Below are 18,374 nucleotides of genomic sequence, written 5' to 3'. Positions count from 1 at the left end.
TATTTTTTGCATAAACGTCACTCTTCATGGACTCAGAATCAAAGGAAACTAGAATTCAGTGATGTAGCCAACAGGAGTTGGGGGGCTAAAAAGAAGAAAAAGAGAAGAGTCCTACGCCCTTGGGACTACAGGTTGACTCCTTGGACTTCTCTTGCTGTGCAAACCCAACCGCTTGTGGTTTATTCTGCAAATTAGGATTGGTGTGATGTGTAAACCCAACTTTCTCTGGCCATCAGTCACTGGGAGGGCAACATGGGGATGTACAAGAGAGAAAGCTCTTTGTGCCTTGCTTGCTGTTTTCCCCAAAACCATCTGGTTGATGACTGTAGAAAACTGGGTGCTGGGATGACAGGCTGCTGATTGGGACAAACACATCCCTGTCAAGTCCACGCCTGCTGTGGCCATTTACTTGTAGCTGGTTCCTGGGAACAAAGCCAGCCTGCACTGGTTCACTGAAGCATGCCATCAAAAAAAGAAAGAAAAACATGGCAAGGAAGAGAACGTATTTTCTCAGCCTTGCCAACCTGAATTTAAAACGATTAAAAGCAGAATCCAGAGCGAACAACTGCATAAAACATGAGTTGCCTAACAGTCACTTCACCCTATTAAGAACTCTTGCAACAGTTGCATTTTAAAGCATCTCTTGTTGTGATACAAAAGGTCTTCTAGCATTTGCATTCTTCTTGTTTGGCATCTCTGGACCTACTTCAGGGGTGCATGATCTGCAGCCTCAGGGTTCCCTGTAGCCTTCCTTTCCCAAATCCTTGGATATGACCATCAGAGCCCTTTCAAAAGTTTCTGCTGAACTGGAATTTTTTAATATAGCAGGATAAAAAAGTGCAATACAAAGGAAAGTAAAACAAAATAACTATAATTCATTAATTTAATTTTAGTTAGATTCAATTGTTTTTGTCCTGGCCCAAAGTGCAATTCCTAAGGCCAAGGGTAGGTTGAAAAATGTTGTCCAGTCAAGACTTATAGGAAAAATAAAGGGGTGTCCATGATGGGACAGGGAAAGAATGTCATGCACATTGTATCATCACCATGAAATTGATGTACATTATGTCATTTGGGTCAATCACAACTGTTACAATTATATAATGAATGTTGTTTGCATGATGACATCGTAATACATGTGATGTCACTATGGCTCATAACCAATGCCTATGGCTACATATTAGTAAACGTTTCATAACACCTCCACATTATCCAGATTCACAAAACATGTTAAGATAAAAGCTATAGCTTACAAACCATAATAGCAGTATGCTAAGCCAAGCCAAGCCATCTACTATGACTAGCATGTTGTGTGGACTGGGTTAGAGACCAGAATAATAGCAGAAGCAAAATATAAAAATTTGCTCATCCTCAGAGTGCACGGTTTCCAAAGACTACTGAAATCCATGCACACTAGATGCAATTCTAACACCACAACATATTTAAGATACAGATGAGGCAATTGTAGAGCTGGTTCAGACAGTCAGGGTGTGCTTCTGATGTGCAAAGCATGCACAGGCTAGGTTCACACATTATGTTAAGCCATACTGTATTCGGATTGGTTTCAGTTTAATGTTTTGTCTGAACCCACCAACTGTACAGCAATGACTAGGAATATTAAAATATGGCTTACATTGAATCAACGACTGATCCATGCTGAATATTCTGGCCCATGAACACACAAGGGTGAAGGGGAACAAGTGATGTCATATGCATAATAATGTCATCACTTTTATTAAACAAATTGAATGAATCATTTGCCCAATGATGTCATTACCTATGAGATGATATTGTGGCTTCTAGTGATCATCATCATACTCTGACTAGCGAGAGCTCTGCACAATTTCAGACAGAAGTCTATGCAAACCCTACCTGGAAACACCAGATATTGAACCCAGGTCCATCAACAGGCAAAATACATTTTCAACCAGTGAGCTATGGCTCTGTGTTTGTCTTACACATGGAAAACCAACCAAGTGATTTTTCCCAATGGGCGTTCAAGTGTATGGTTATAAGTAGCATTTGGACATTCCACCTCCATCGATGCATCCAGGCATGGTGGCAACAGATGGGGAACAGCGTGCCTTCCATGTGCCAAGCTGGATTGATGGGAAAACGCTTACTGTCAGAACTTTATCAAACACAGAGAACTACTGTTGTGCCCAAGAGCACTAATCTTCACAATTTATGCAGTGGAGGAGAATTGCAGTAATCGTGTTTACTTTCTTCAAAGCCACACCAAAGCGATGCCCGAAATGCTCCTGAATGTACCACCACAGTATGGAATTAAAGTTACACTACATTTTCTTTCAAGCTAACCTGTTACAAAAATAAAACTGGAGAGTAGAAACGTGACCCCAATAAAGCATAAAGTTTTACGTCAACTTTTATGCAATAAAGTATAGTAATCTACTATTACAGTAGACCTGTTATTGCTCTTGCCAGCTTTTTTGTTATTCTTCTGAAATTTCTTTTCAGGATCTCTGTACAAAATGACTCAGGTGACCCGATTCTAATTTGCATTCTTCAAAATAGCAAAACCCAAACTGACCCTTAGCATCGCATTAACATTTCCTGTAAAGAGAAAGATCAGTTTTTCTAGTCATCTTCAACACCGCATCTTGAATAGTTTATTCCGTAGAAGCCCTTTAAAAAGCTAAAAACAGCCCCAGCACCTGCAGTTCGAAAAATACAATTGCACATTGGAACATTCTCATGTTCTGCTTTCTGCAAGATTTCTCTTAGGCCGAACTTCATCGGAGATCTTTGCTATCAGGATGCACAGCTGCATAAAGAGCATCACAGGGTAAGATCTCTGCCCTGAGCAACTTACAATATTAAATTCAACCCAGGGTGATGGAAAGACGACACGAAGGTCAGAATGAACCCCGGAAAAATGGGCAGCTTTTTTTGCTATTAAACAGACTCATACATTCTTTCTTCTCCCCTGGAATCCTGATTTCTTATTATTACTTGTAAGAGCACCTTAGAGGGTCCTCATGATCGCTTCTTTAAAACCAAAAAAAATCCTCAAATATCCTTTCTTCCTCTCTGGTTCCCGGATTCATTTCTCCCCCTTCGGTTCCTGATCGAAACTGGATTCCTGACCCACCGATCCATCAAAACAGGGCGGGGCCGAGAGAGCGGGGAGCCTCCTCCCCCGCGGAGCCCGAACGGGCCGTTCCTGCCTCACGGGCACCTTCCGTCGTGGGCGAACTCAGCGACCGAGTTCGCCCAGCTGAGTTGGAGGGGAGGGGCGCCCCCGCCCTGCCGCCCCAATCCCGTCGGAGAGATTTAAAGTTTGAGCCGGAGGGAGGAACGGCTTCGCCCAGTCGCCAAAGCCCCGCCCCCGCGCCTCTTGTGAAGATGCTTCCCCCTCCCCCCGGCGACCCGATCTCCACAAAGGGCTGGGCGGGGGAGGCCTCTCCGTCCCGAAGACCTCCCCCCCTCTCGGGTTCTCCTGCCAACCGGGCTGCTGGGCAACAAGGTCACCCTGCCCGAGAGCCAGCGGGCCCCTGCGCACAATGGGGCCGGGCCCCCGCTCGGCTCACCAGCTGTAGGGAGCAGAAGCCGACCAGCGTGCAGCGTCCGTTGCATCTGCCCATGATCGCCGGGTCGCCGGAGCCTCCTCTCGCCGTTGCCGTCAGGAGCAGCTCCGCGCCTCCCGTTGCCAGTGACAACCCCGGCTCAGAGGGCATCCGAAGGCGGCGGCGGCACCGGCCGGCCACGCTGTGCCATCGCTGCCCGGCGAAAGGGCGAGGGAGGTCCCTTCGCGCGCGCCTCGTCCCGCACGCCTTTGTCTCCTGCCGCCGCCGACCTCCGAACCGCAGGCGCGGCGCCGGGGAGAGCCGAGCCGAGCCCCGGGCGGCGTTATCTCCCCCCGCCGCGGCGCTGCCCAGCCCGCGGGAACCAGCACCCTCGCTCCATCGTGAGGTGCCTGCGCGCGCCCGCCGACGCGCCTTCGGCTGCCGGAATCAGCTCCCGCGTGCCATCCCCGGGCGGGGGGGGGGCGACCCGAGCCGCCCGGGCTTGGCCCCGCGTTACAGGCGGGGGAGAAGATCCGCCTGCAGGAGCGCCTCTCAAAGCCTCCGCTCTATTGTTTTCTCCGCCTCCTCCGCCGACACACCCACGGCTTGCGCTGCTCCGAGCGGGCGGGGAGCGATCCGTCGCTTGCTTGGGAGGCAGCGTCACTCGCGACGGAGGCAGCGCACCAACCCGGAGCCGCACCGGAGCAGAAGGCAGCCCGAGCGCGAGAGGAGGGCGAGTGGAAACAGCCCACCCCCGGCCCACCACGTGGCTCCCCAGCTGCACCCCAGGCGTGGGGAGAGGCGAGAGATCGAGCCCCTCCCCGCCTCCTCCCTTCAGCGGGCCAGTCACGGAGACGGACGCCGCGGAGCGAGGGGCTGGGCCTCGGGAGGCCACGCCCCCTGGACAGCTGGGGGTCTCTCCTCCCCCCCCCCCCCAGCTCGCGAAGGCACGGTCGGGCGAAGTTGGAAGAAGGAAGAGCCGGACTCTGGCCGTCCGGGCGTCCCTCGACGGACAACGCAGCAACGTGTGGGACGCAAACACGCTTGCTGTTGCGCAGGCTGGATTTCCCCAACTGGATGCCTGTATGATGAGTGGGGAGTCCAACTCCCAACATCTTCAACTGGGAAAGTGATGGGAATACTGGTGCACCCAATCCTTCTGCACTGGAACATGCTAAGGCAGTGTTTCTCAACCTTGGCGGCTTTAAGATGTGTGGACCTCAACTCCCAGAATTCCCCAGCCAGCCTTGCTGGCTGGGGAATTCTGGGAGTTGAAGTCCACACATTTTAAAGTGACCAAGGTTGAGAAGCACTGCCCTAAGGCATTGCCAAGGACCTAGCCAAAAAGGATACTCTGCTAGGTTGGTAATTAATCTTGAGCATGTTGCTGCTTCAAGCCTTGAGACCCTGAAAATTATTCTTCTACTCGCTTTATTCTCCTCCCCCCCCCCCAAAGGATGGTAAAAAAGGATGCGATTCTTTTTGTCTGTCACCGTGATATTTCTCCAAACGCGGAACAGAACGGGACCAAATTTGGTGTGGTGAAAAAAGTCAGCTAACGAGCCATCAGATTCCAAATCGACTGGATCCGGCCAAGGGCTGCAGAGAGAAACAGTCCAGAACAAATTCTTCATTGCATTCATATAGTGGAGGCAGTTGGGCAGCGGCTTCGAATGCTGTTGGCTGGTCCAGTCTTTGCAAGCTGTGATTTGCTTGGCCCTGTTTAATAATTAAACCAGCTGTTGGTTGGGTTTGCCCAGCACCCTGAACCTAAGCCGAACAAGCATATTTTGCCTGGAAAGGCTGTGAATTCTGCCATTTTTAGTCTTGTTCAATTTGGAGTATCTCAGATCATTAGGAATTGATTGTGGCATAAACCAGGGTTTACCAACCTGGTGCCCTCCAGCTTTGTTGTGACTGCACCTTCCAGAATTCCCCAGCCAATCTAATCCTACCTGGGAATGATGGAATTATAATTCAACCCATCTGGAGGGGGCCAGGCCGGGGAATGCTGGTTTATGCCACAGTACCTTCCTAATTCTTGAAGATGTCTGTCTTGGGAAATATGAATTAGTATTGGCAAGGCTAGGTCCTCACTTGATCATGAATTGGTTTGAAACTGTGGCCCCATAAGTTCAGAACTTGGGTATATTTTGATCAAGCAAAGGCTTAAATTCTGCTTTGGCTTAAATTCTGCTTTGTTGTCAGATCCCGGTTCTGTTGCTGGCAGGAAAAATGAAGCATCGGGTGCGTTTCACACACAGTGCAAATTCTGCCTCTTATTGTGACTTGCTCTTTGCGCGAACTTTAAGGTACCCTGGAAATTCTCATTCTTTACTTCTATTCGTTTTAGGGTTTGTGTTGCTAAGTTCTAGTGTAGAAAAACGTTATCATTCTTGGTCCTTTCTTCTGAAGCTTGCTTTGCTTAAAACAATTGCAATGTGGGGTTTTTTTCCCCCCCTTTCCCAGGATGTAAAATCACTGCAGCCAAATAAACCACATGCAGAAACTGCATCTCCCTTGCAGATAAAGAGAAATATGGCAAATATATCCTCAAGTTAAACTTGTGGGTGGACGTGAAGAAATTAACCTCAGAATAACTCCCATATATCTCAGTTCTTCCAGAGGCATTAGCTCCTTGTTCTCTTGTTCTGCACATCCAACATCCAGAATCTGAATGACCAATTATTTTCAATCAAAGATAGGCAATCTTTAACAGTATGGGAAAGAGGGTCTGGCAGACACACAGGCACTTGTAGATGCTGACCCCTGTCTTGGTCTGACAGTAAAGGGAGTCAGGTAAAAGCTGAATATTATGCTGAGTGGTGTTGTTTTGTTATGCAAAGCTGAGCTCCCTCATTAAGTTTTAATGGCCAGGCCATTGATGGAAGTAATGGATGCACTGATGGAGAAAATGAACAGTTTGTGTTCTTAGCACATGGAAAGCAATGGACAGGCACCTGCATTGAGTTGAAATTGGGTCACCCGTTGCAAGCCTGAAATCTGTCTGCAAGGACCAAGCTTAAAAGACCCAAAATCTAGATTTTTTGTATAACATGGATGATCTGCTTTTCATGCGAGTTTAGCATCAGTCAGTTTTATTTGATTTCATATAACTAAAGGCAAAATTTCAGAGCAGTCCAGAAACAGACATGAGACATCCAATTGCTGTTAGAAATCCGAAAAGCGCATGCTATCTGTATGTGAAGGCGTCAAAAAAAGTCAAGGCAGAGGCTATGACCACACAATCAAAGGCCACAGCTTTTTTTACATGCATTGTGCATGTGGCATAGATTAAAAAGGGGCCGGACTGTGATCCCGCAGATGCAGCCACCATCTTTCTTTTCCTGACCCCTCTGCAGACACCCTGAAGCCATCCAGTTGCTGAACCTGAAGTTCTAGACGCCTCTCCTCCAAAACGTGTAGATTATCTTCAGGGTCCCTATGACAGGGTTGGCAGGGGCTACATGGTTTCTCATGTTTTTTTTTTCCAAAATGGGGGTGGGGAGAGAGCTCATCTTGGCATATTGTTGGAGGAAGGCAGCTCAGATGGGAAGCTGGCCATTTGGGTTACCATGGCTGCAGAGAGATATTTATTTTTGCCTGTTCTGCAAGTCAGCATGGAGTAAACATATGCAAATGAGCGCCTGCCACTTGACTGTGAGTAGGAAGTAATTAAAAGGAGCCAGGAAATTCCATAACCCCTTCGGTATCCTGAGATCTTCAGGGAGCCCACCAGGCCCTCTTTCCATTAACTCAGCACTGTGTTGCCACAGCTGTCAGGACAATGTGCAGCCAGAGTCCCTCAAGTTGGATGAGCAATGACTGGGGGAGCCACAGGAGATGAAGACAGAGGCTTCAATCTTAAAAGCCAGACCCCATGTCCACCCTGCCCTCTGTAACAGCTACTGGACACAAGTAGCCAACCAGAGCAAGATAAAGAATGGAAATCATGGATTCCATCAGAACAGAAGTGGTCAGACTCTACCACTGTAAGGCAACACGGGCAGATCTCTGATTGTATGGTTCCAAGATCTTCCAGGTAAGCAAGAGAACTGAACATATCCCAAAATCGTGAGTGATTTATTGAGATAAGGGGGATGAGGCTACCAAAATTGCAGCCACTGAACTATTTCAAATTTAGGACTAATATATTTCTACTGACGTTCTGATCTTCTAACTGCTGCCTTGTGAACTGGCCTTGCTCGAACTTCCCTGATCTTCCCTATGCCAGATTTCTGTTTTTGAGATACAGCAGATGTGGATTGGGAAGGTCCAGATTCAAATCCCCACTAGGTTGTGAAGCCTAGGGCCATCATATCTGCACCACAGAAAACACTGAACTCTTTGCTGACCTTTTTGTGGTCACCCATATTTTTGCAGTTGAGATACAGTAGCCCTCACTGAGTGGTAAATATTTGCTATCTCTCTTTCCTTCTCCATCTCTCTCTCTCAGCCCAATCTATTTCACAGGATTGTTCTTGTTATTATTGTTATAATATTGCAGGAGGAATACACTAGGTTTCTTGAGGGAAAGCAAAGGAATATAAACAGTAGAGCCTTAGTGTTGGAACTCCCTTTCATGAGAAACATGTCCCATTGATGGTTCACAAGCAAAAAAACCTGCCATTTCCATCAGTTTTGGAGGATTGTTGGCCATGGCTAGGATCACAGAACACCCAAATCAACTAAACAGAGTTTCTGTATTCATTTCGCATACTGTATTATGCCCCTAGCAATCACATTACAACTTTGGGTGATGGCCTGGCTCACATATGTTAAGGCTGACCTTCCTAAAATGTGCTGAACCAATTATCCAACCACATTTAAGACTGATCTAGAGTGTTGTGCAAAATAACCCATGAGTTGTTCCCTGGCCTTATGAGTTTGGGTCAATGTAGTTATTCTTAGATCCCAATGAAAATCAATGTGAAAAATCACATTTTGAGTCAAATGAATGCCACTGATAGCCGCACACAGCATTATTAGCTCTCTGGCAGAGTTCACATATTGCTGTAAACCATGGTTAATTGAATTAATCACAATGGCTGAGTTTGTATAACATGCCAGACTGAAACTAAGCAATTACGTTATAGCTTGGTGAAAGGTTTCTCAAACTCAATGATATCATGACTGTCTAAAATGATACATGAATGAAGTTTATGAAGATTTTGATCAGTGAAACCAATTATTTAATTGGAGATAGGTTTGGGCAGAAATTAATGTACCACGTCCTAAAAGATATGTAACTTTCACCAAACTTTTTTCAATTGGGCCTACTTTTATAAGTGCTGCCACTGGACTGGGTATCTTTAGTTTTTCTCTTTCCACCCAACGACAAAAAATCCATTTTGCAAGACGAGAAATTTAAAATAGAGGATAAAAATATTGAATTTCTCTAATATGTAAACTTCTGTAGACACTCTCCAAACTATGGATGTAGTGCTACATGCCCTAACAGAAGACAATGACAAGTAGGAGACAATCCACAGCACTGCAGGTTTAGCCATTTATCTGGGTCTTTGGCAGATGCCTAAACTGAATATGGTGGTATTCAAACTTATGATGGCACTGAACGAGTGGTACTTACGACGAGTCCTCGAACTTCCGGCCATCACAGCACCCACGCAGTCATGTGATCACAATTCAGGTGATGGCCCCCATTTCTGACCATCACAGTGCCCCGTAGTCACATGATCGCAATTTGCGACCTTCCCTGCCGGCTTCTCACAAGCAAAGTCAATGGGGAAGCCAACAGGAAGTTGGATGTCACGGTCATGTGAGGTCTTCATGAATATATATATATTCATTCCTGTGTACATTAGGGCAAGATTTTCTGATTTTCTAACAGCTAACTGGAGAACTACCAAGACCTTTTGCTGATAATGGATAAGGTTGCAGCTGACTCTTTATATAACAGTCTCCTGAATCTTTATCAGTCTGGGAAAAAAATGATTGCACCATTTTTCAAAACCCACTCCTGGGTTTGCTCTAGGGCAGATCTGAAGGCACAATGACTTCAGGAAGGGAGAAGAACATTTCAGGTTCCCAGATGACCATAACACCTTGGCAAGTGCTTGATCCTGTGGCCCTTTGGAGAATCAGTGGAAAGTGACCTTCTTTCCACTCAGGGCTGGGGCTCTGGCTGGCATTCAAATGGGAACCTGAAGTGTAGGTTGCCTGCTCCTTCTTGTCCTGTCTCTGTGCTCTGTAGTGCAAATACAAATAAAAAATGGTCTTCTGCAGTAGAATTGCAGGTGCAACTTCAGGCTTGCAGGATCACCTAAAAAAGAAGTGGGGGAGAGAGAGACTGAGTGACAAGCAGACCAGTGCGAGAGGACTTGGCCACCCTCCGTCCTTGAGAATGGATGAGGAGCCACCTTCACCAGTCCCACTTGCATCTCATGGAGCCCTTCTGAGGAGACCACTGGGGGTTGTTGGAACCAGTTATTGCCTAATGTAGATAGCATTCCTGCACCCGGTGTGTGCCTGTGTTTTTATGTACTTTGTTGTTAAACTGTCTTATGAATCCTGATGGACAGACAAGCAGGGAATTCATGTTTGCAAGCAAAGAAAGAGTATTCATTTCCATGGGATACTGCATTGATTTCTTTTGCTTTTGGTGGGGGGGGTGCATGTGAGGCCCATGTGCGAATGGAGTTGCATCTTTCATAAGCTGCCAACCTGATTTCACAGGGGTTTCAAGACATCGTCTCCCAAATGTCCCTGGAGCATCTTGATGTTTGCAGTGCGCTAATGTTTGCATTGTGTTTGTCCATTAGCCGATCTCTGTCCAAGGACATCTCCAGGTCTACCATCTGTCAGATGTCTTCAGCACAGGGGTATCCCACTGTTTGTCCCCTTTCCCCACTTCTTCCCCCTGCGGTGGGGTGGAAACTCCTTTCTTTAGACATAGGTTTCATTTTGCAAACTGTCAGACAATAAAAGCCGACCTGACTAGCTTTGCGCAGTGTCTGCTCCTTGTGTTAGTTCCTTGGGGAGCACCGTTGATGGACAGCCTGTGTCTGCTCTGGCTCTTCAGAGGGCTCTACAGTGTGGATTTGTTCATTGGGTTGTTGAAGAAAACCTCTTTTTGTCAGAATTTCATTTCCATATTACTCATATGAGTAGTCACAAGGCTGGTTTAGAAGGGACGTGTGCATGGCGGGGAGCACTGCCATCTGTCTGGATCCCCCTCCCTATTCCTTTTGTTCAGTCGTGATGTTAGACAATAGATAATTTTTAAATATGCATTTGCATCCACAGCAGGTCTCTGAAATACTCTGGGCAAGTCATCCACTAAGCAACAAACTGGGTTAAATGCATGATCTTCTAACATGTCTATAGGTCATCTTTCTCCTTCTCCTTCTCTTTCTCCCCTCTCTGAGCTGCAGCTGCATGGAAGGAGGAGAATCAGGAGATTAATTCTCTCCCAAATTTCTTTGTTGTGGAAAAACAGCAGCATCTGATATCCACATACAAACATGGGCAGTCTACAATCAGAAGCTAATTCAGCTTCCTTTTTTTCCTCCACCTTCCAGATGATCTTGCCAAATTTCAGTAATTCCATGTTACTGAAACTTAGCAGCACAGTTCCCCATTATTCTAAGGTGGGAAACAGATGAAAACAATTGTTTAACTCTCACAAGTAGATTTAACATATTTTTTAAAATGTCCTTCTGGTTCTGGGGCAGTAGAAACATTAGCTCATGTTTTCCTCTATTGCAATAAATGCCATAATGGTGACCTCTTGTTATACTTTTTTAGGCTTGCTGTACCAATTAATTTTATGTCCATTTTTTTCCTTTTAATTAAGATTGTAATATATCATCGACAGTAGCTAAATGTTGTGTTTTAGCCAAGAGAATCCATCAAGAAATGTTTAACATGTAGCTGAATTTTAGTTTGAATGGGTGGTAAATAGAAAGGATAACATGGAAGCAGTAACAGACTTTATTTATTTGGGCTCCAAGATCACCGCAAATGGAGACTGCAGCCATGAAATCAAAAGACGCTTGCTCCTTGGGAGGAAAGCTATGGCAAACCTAGACAGCATATTAAAAAGCAGAGACATCACCTTGTCGACAAAGATCCGCATAATCAAGGCTATGGTTTTTCCAGTAGCAATGTATGGCTGTGAGAGCTGGACCATAAAGAAGGCTGAGCCCCGAAGAATTGATGCCTTTGAATGTGGTGCTGGAGAAGACTCTTAAGAGTCCCTTGGACTGCTAGGAGGTCAAACCAGTCAATCCTAAAGGAAATCAACCTTGACTGCTCATTGGAAGGATTGATACTGAAGCTCAAGCTGATATTTCGGCCACCTAATGCGAAGAGAGGACTCCTTGGAAAAAACCCTGATGCTGGGAAAGATGGAAGGCAAAAGGAGAAGGGGACGGCAGAGGATGAGATGGTTAGATAGTATCACTGAAGCAATGAGCATGAAACTGAGCAAACTCAGGGAGGCAGTGAAGGACAGGAAGGCCTGGCGCGATATGGTTCATGTGGTCACGAAGAGTTGAGCATGACTTAACGACTGAACAACAACAACAACAGGTTTTCGTTAGGGTTTTGAACCCTGTTATTCATTTCTGGCTCATTGCTGACTATAAAAAAAAAAAAAGACTATTTCAAGATGCACCTAAAAGAAAAAAGCAAAACAGAAAATCAAATCCCAACCACGTATTTGACCAAAACTCACTTATTTTGCATCACTGCATTCCTCCCAAAGATTACACAAAACCTCAGCTGCCACAAAGCTGCAATTTCTGGCGTACTATATTTTCTTTTACAGCACATAGCAGTTTCTGATTCATTCTTTTTTCGTGATAGGAGAGTGAAACCTTTAGCCCAAGTCCTGATCAGCTTTCTCCAGTCCTTCCCCCAACAAGCTAATGACAACTAAGCCAAAAGTATGTTAAATGCAGTTACACATTCAGTGTGACGTTCAGCATAAGCAGGCTAGCAGAAGCCTTAATGGCCACCAAGCAGGGTTGCCTGCTGCAAAATGGGACAATCAATCAATCAAAATTTATTTACAGTCCCAAACAAATGGGACAAGATATGGCAGTCCTGCCCACAGTGATGGCGCTGCGCGAGCCCCTCCTTTATGTCCCTGTGTCATGACACCGCTGTAGGGCAGGACCTGTCTAGCAACATCACTTCACATGCTCAGATGCCACATATCTTGTTCCTTGCTTGCCAGCAAAAAACAGGATGTTTTTTTTTTCTGGAATGTTTTTTCTCTGCAGCTTCCAACTTAATTCAGCCTGTTTTAGAACTCAATTTCTCTTTTGCTGAATTCCTCCCCTCTCCCCAACATTAAATTTGGTGCCACTCTGTTACATTTGGAGGAATTATCCTGCTGATGGACCGTCCTGAGACTCTTTGCATAATTTCTAATATTCTGTTGGTTGGAAAAAACAATAAACAAGAGTTCCAAATTACTGTATTACTTCTGCTGGGAGTTGTTTCTTGCCCAGTAAATTCACTTTCCCTCTCTTTCCCATATTTCCTCTGCAGAACAAAAAAGAAAAGACTTGGCTAAGTGCCAGCTACAGCCGGGGTGGGGGGGACATGAAAGGGAACATCTCTGCACTGTTGTAATTGAGTAATAAAGCATCATAGCTCAGGTGCAGAGAGTTTGATAGACAGAGAAAGTTCTTCTCCACTGAAATGCAGTTCTCCACTCCTGGATTTCCTTGATATTATTTTTTTCCCCAACCTCTTTTAATTTTAATCATTGCTTAAAGTGAAAGAGGAGCATCCTTTCAGCATGGGGAAGTGTTCTCAGGAAGAGGGGATCCTTGATGGCGATACTCTGCACAATGTATGAAACCAGCTCCTTGCAAGAAACTTGAGAAATAAGGAAAGCAATTAAGTCTCGGGCCAATTGGCAGGATGATGGCCAGAGAAGGGACTTAGGCCCCTTAATTTAGGTGCTGGGATCTGATGGCCCAGGTCTGTAACTGGAAGAAGTTAGAAGCGGAGGGAATAGGAGCCTTGAAGACGTTAAGGTAAAGAGCAGTAAATATCAAGGAAAGAGATAGGGGGCTTCTTGGCAGACTGCACAAGGAAATCAGAATTCAGGACCCTAGAAGGAAGCAGGACTCTGCCCTAAGGATTAAAAAGGGAATAAAGAAAACTCAGAATCTGGGAAAACTCTGCAGTTGTTGGTGCTGGTCTCTGACACAGACACATACTAGTCAAGTCAAGTCAAGTCAATTTGGTCGTAGACCAGTACAAGCAGAGTGCTCTGTGAGACACATACTGTAGACACACACACACACACACACACACACACAGAGAGAGAGAGAGAGAGAGAGAATGGGAGAAAGGAGTTTTGCCTGAAGGCATGGCTAGGAAAAAGAAAAGGAAATGTTTGGAGGGAGCAGCTTCAGGAGATGAATGAAGGAAGAGTCAAAGCTTTGAGAGAGAAAGACTACTCATGAGTAAGAGGTAAAGGAACAAACTGCAAGACAGCACTGCAGAACTGGAATTGCACTCTCTGCCCCTAACAAGGGAAGAGGGGCAGCTTGGGGGTGAGGTGCAAAGGATCAGTTGGCACATTCATCCCATCTCCTCCTCTATTCACATGGCTGTGATTAACAGGACTGGGGGGGGAGTTGTCCCCCCACCACCACCCCACCGCGCTTTGGCATAGCTTACAGCTGTGGTCTGTAGGTTCTGTAGGGTTAAGGGGTCATCCAAACCCAGAGGGCTGTCATAGGGCTAACAGTAGTTTCAAAGTCCAGACATTTTGGCTTGAGAGAGAGGCAGCTGAGGAGAGGAGAGGAGAGGAGAGGAGAGGAGAGGAGAGGAGAGGAGAGGAGAGGAGAGGAGAGGAGAGGAGAGGAGAGGAGATGAGAAGAGAAGAGAAGAGAAGAGAAGAGAAGAGAAGAGAAGAGAAGAGAAGAGAAGAGAAGATGGCTTAAATCTTTCAGAAGCATGATCATAGCTTCAGGGAATTGCTTAAAATGCTCTAAAAATGGCTTGAAATCTCTTAAAATACAATCATACTGTTTGGCAGCGCAATTTGGGGGTGCTCCAGAGGCACAAAAGGAGGGCTGGGGGAGCCGCAAATAGGCCAGTGGGTCATTGGTGGCTCCTTCCTGGCTACAGCTTTCATCTAGGGAGAAAAGCTAAATAGGTGCTCACAGGTCACCATTTAATTAAGAAGAATGTGACTAGATTGGAGAGGAGGGTTATCCAGTAAAGGACTGTCCGGTGGAGTTAAAGAGCCAAAGATTCCAGACAGGCAGGGAAAAGCCCACTGACCAGGGGAATTCACCCCCACAAGATGGGGCGATAGCCACTGGCAGAGATGGCCTTGAAATGTTCTGCTCTCCATGGAGGTACATGAGATGGGCACCAATTGGCCCCAGGTCACTCCCTTCCTAAAGAGCAAGCCAACCACAGGGGTGTCTGCAGGGAATGGTAAAAAAAGTCAAGATGGTGACTGTGATGGTACAATCAAAGTGCAACACACACACACATAACACATGGCATTTCAATTGCACCATCACGGCCGCCATCTTGACTTTTTTGACCACACTCTGCAGACCCCTCTGAGGCTGCCACTTCAAAAAAAAAAAAATCTTGACACAACATGGACAGTTTATGTAGATCCCTGAGTAGATTTAATTTAGAGTGGAAAATATCTTAAGCAAATGGCTCCTTTCAAACCAGGCAGCTGTTTAAGAAAACAATTTCTCTGTGCCAGGATTGCACATTGATGTAAAGCCCTGGAGATTTCCTGGGCTGTTTTGTCAGATGACAGCCAAGACGTCTCTTTACTCCCAGGCTGCTTATATTGTTTGTCCCTTCTAAGTTTGAATAAGAGAAAACAGCACTGAAGACAGGAGAAAGGTTCCCCCATCTTCTAAGGAACTGGGGGTCCCAGGGGGGCTTGATAAAATAAATGCTGCTTGATCCGTCAAGAATTGCAGGGATCAGCAAAAGTGTCTGGTCTTGCATTTATCCATGCCACATTCTGTCCCGCACAATTGCCCCAGCATTAGAATCATTCAGGACAAGCACCCAGGTTCACCGAAGCCCTGCAACAACCGTTGCTCACACTGGAAGCTGAAAGAGGACACTGCGTTCCAAAACACCGTTTGCCGCATCACTAACAGTCGGCTGCACGTGTTGGTGGAAGACATAGACTTTATTGGCATTAAAATCCATGGGTGCTTTGACATCAAGAGGTTTGAGCACCTAAGGAGAAACCCTAATGTGTTAGTATGTTTTTGGTTTAGCTCACAGGCAAACCTTTCCTACTTTCCTTTTTCACAATATCAGACTGTGTTCCCTGGTTGGATGACAAATCCTCAAAGCTTATCTCTTCCTTCCTTCCTTCCTTCCTTCCTTCCTTCCTTCCTTCCTTCCTTCCTTCCTTCCTTCCTTCCTTCCTGCCTGCCTGCCTGCCTGCCTGCCTGCCTGCCTGCCTGCCTTCCTTCCTTCCTTCCTTCCTTCCTTCCTTCCTTCCTTCCTTCCTTCCTTCCTTCCTTCCTTCCTCTCTCTCTCTTTCTCCTTCCTCCATATCAATGAGTTGATATGACACACCCATTATAAAGGGACTTTAAACAGTATTACAGCATGGATCGGATACAGCAATCACATTAAAAACAATATACAAAAGATATAATGATTTCCGACTCTGCCTGTAAGCAAACAAAGCAGGATTTTTTTCCCTTGGCCCTGATTACTTTGCTTGTTTGCAAGACTGGCACTTTCTTGTTCCTAGTTTCTTTAATAAATGGCATTTAAAATAAATCCTGGCTCGTGTGAATGCAGCTGTTATGTTCATGGATATGGAGTTGGAGTCACTGGGGGGGGAGGGGGAAATTGCTAGGCTCTTATTATCAATTACTGTATGCCAGCACTCTATGCTGTAACATTCTGTTGCAGGTCACATTTATATTTATCTCCTTTCTAGGAAGGGTGACTCCATGCAATATAGCATTATCTGATGACGCCAACAGCATTTTGCAAATGAGCAAAAATGGGTCTCACTCATAGGACATTTCCTACTTTAAAATGCAGCCATCCCCAGCCTGGTCATATCCACATCGTGTTGGATTACAATTCCCATCCTCTTCACCCTGCATGACCGCTGCGGTCCAACGCAGCCTCAGCAAAGCTTGGCATAATCCTGCCACGGGTCTGAGCCACGCTGAGCACGCTCCGACTCTCCTCCTAACACAAATCGCTTAAGCAGAAGCTCCTTCTGCTGTTTAGCAGTTAATTACTCCAGCAGTCCCTGTCTGGGTGATTTAATTAATAAGATGCACACTGCCTGCGCTTTATTGTTTGGCTGTTATGTTTTTATATTGGTTAATTACGTGGAAAGGCAGCTACCTTGCCTTGCCAGGGTACCCTAGCAAGGGAAGGAGCCGGTCTCAAGGGTTTCGCTCTGGCAGCAAGGCTAATGAAACTGAATAAAGCTGCAACGGAGCTGATATTTCAGAGCTGATTGTGCTCCCACTTCCGAGGGGGCAGAGGGACTAGCAGGGACACCCCAGCCGAATCATTTTCCTGAGGATGAGGAGGGGGGCATGAAGAATGCACCTTCCCCTTCCTCTCAAACAAAGATGGGATGTTTCTTTCTTTTCCATCACAGACCCTATTTCATCCAACACATCCAGGGACAAGGCCCTGGAGGCTTTGGGGCCCTCACTTATTTATTAAATTTATATGCTGCCCCACTCCCGGCGACTCAGGGTGGTTTACAAAGTGTTAAAAAAAAAGATATTGAAACAAGAAAACACCACAAAACAAAAAAGAACAAAGATGGTGGAACGTAAGAAAAGAAGGGGTGTCGATCATCCTCACCAAAGGCCTGGGCAAAGAGCCCCGTCTTCAGGGCCCTTCGAAACATAAGTAGGGTGGCGGCCGTTTGAATCTTGGGGGGGAACCTCGCTCCAGAAGCCGGCTGTCAGCTCTTTGAGATAGTCCAGACAAGGTGCACCAATCATGAGTACTAGCACTACCTTTATTGTAAGGTTACAGTAACTAAGCTAATAATGGCACTCATTTTCTGAGCATTGTTCCTTATGGACCCAAAATAGCATCAGCCATTCACAAAAGGAAACTTGGGGGAATCCTGAGAGAGGGAAGGAGGGAGGGAGGGAGGGGAGAAGAGAAGAATCCTATAAGGAGGAAAAGGAAGCAATCAGTCCAATATTAGGATACTTAAGGCCTTGGAAGATTGTGTGTTGGGGAGGAGATTGAAAATCAGAGATGTTGGGGAAAGAACAGTAAATGGGATGGCTGGAACTGTGAGTAGAACCACTTGACGGCACAACGGTTTGTTGCAGACACAGACCCACTCCTTATTGCTCCAAATGAGTGTTTAGAAGCCTTCCTTTAAATAGACAAATCTCTGGGTCTCCCAAAGCCATCAGCAGTCTGAAGAGATGCACTTTTACCACTCCCATTAGAATTATGCAGCGGTCCTTCTCCCCCACACAAGGCTCCAGACTGGTTATGTTCCCTGTACTTAGTGCTATTTCTTGCTAACATGAAAAAACTTCCAGGAAGCTGCAACGCTTCAGCCTATCTAGGTGGCCCTGTCATTTCTGATCAACATCAAAGCAAATTCCCTATCTTTTTCACTCATTTGTCTGGAGCTGCAAGGGACATCCCTCCCTTCCTCCCCTTAAAACCCTGCTACTGAACGATGATTAACAAAGAGGCTCTTTCACCACATCCGTATTTCCCTTTATGATGCTTCCTTATCGAGAAAAGGCAAAAGAAACATTAGTGGATGCCGCGTAGTTGTAAGGATGTGATGTAATCTTTAAGAAACTAACATCTGTTCTTTGCAAGGTGCAATTCAATCCAGCGTGCACT

The 18,374-nt window shown here is 46.0% G+C and overlaps 1 protein-coding gene across 2 annotated transcripts in view; it reads right to left on the bottom strand.

Annotated features, from left to right (window-relative positions):
• The window catches only part of NKAIN1 (sodium/potassium transporting ATPase interacting 1), a 33,931-nt gene extending 29,636 nt beyond the window's left edge, over positions 1-4,295 (bottom strand). For both annotated transcript variants that reach the window (XM_088140055.1, XM_088140056.1), the window contains exon 1: positions 3,549-4,295. In XM_088140055.1, coding sequence (XP_087996181.1) covers positions 3,549-3,695 — 147 coding nt within the window. In that variant the 5' untranslated portion in view covers positions 3,696-4,295. The remainder of the gene's footprint in view (positions 1-3,548) is intronic.
• Positions 4,296-18,374: the final 14,079 nt, after the last annotated feature.

The sequence above is a fragment of the Python bivittatus genome, unplaced genomic scaffold (assembly GCF_059951505.1).
Source record: "Python bivittatus isolate LINGU-HERP-01145 unplaced genomic scaffold, Pbiv_v1 ctg000310_np1212, whole genome shotgun sequence".
Taxonomy (NCBI): domain Eukaryota; kingdom Metazoa; phylum Chordata; class Lepidosauria; order Squamata; family Pythonidae; genus Python; species Python bivittatus.
Note: the sequence above shows the minus strand (reverse complement) of the source record. Positions and strands in the feature narration are given on the sequence as shown.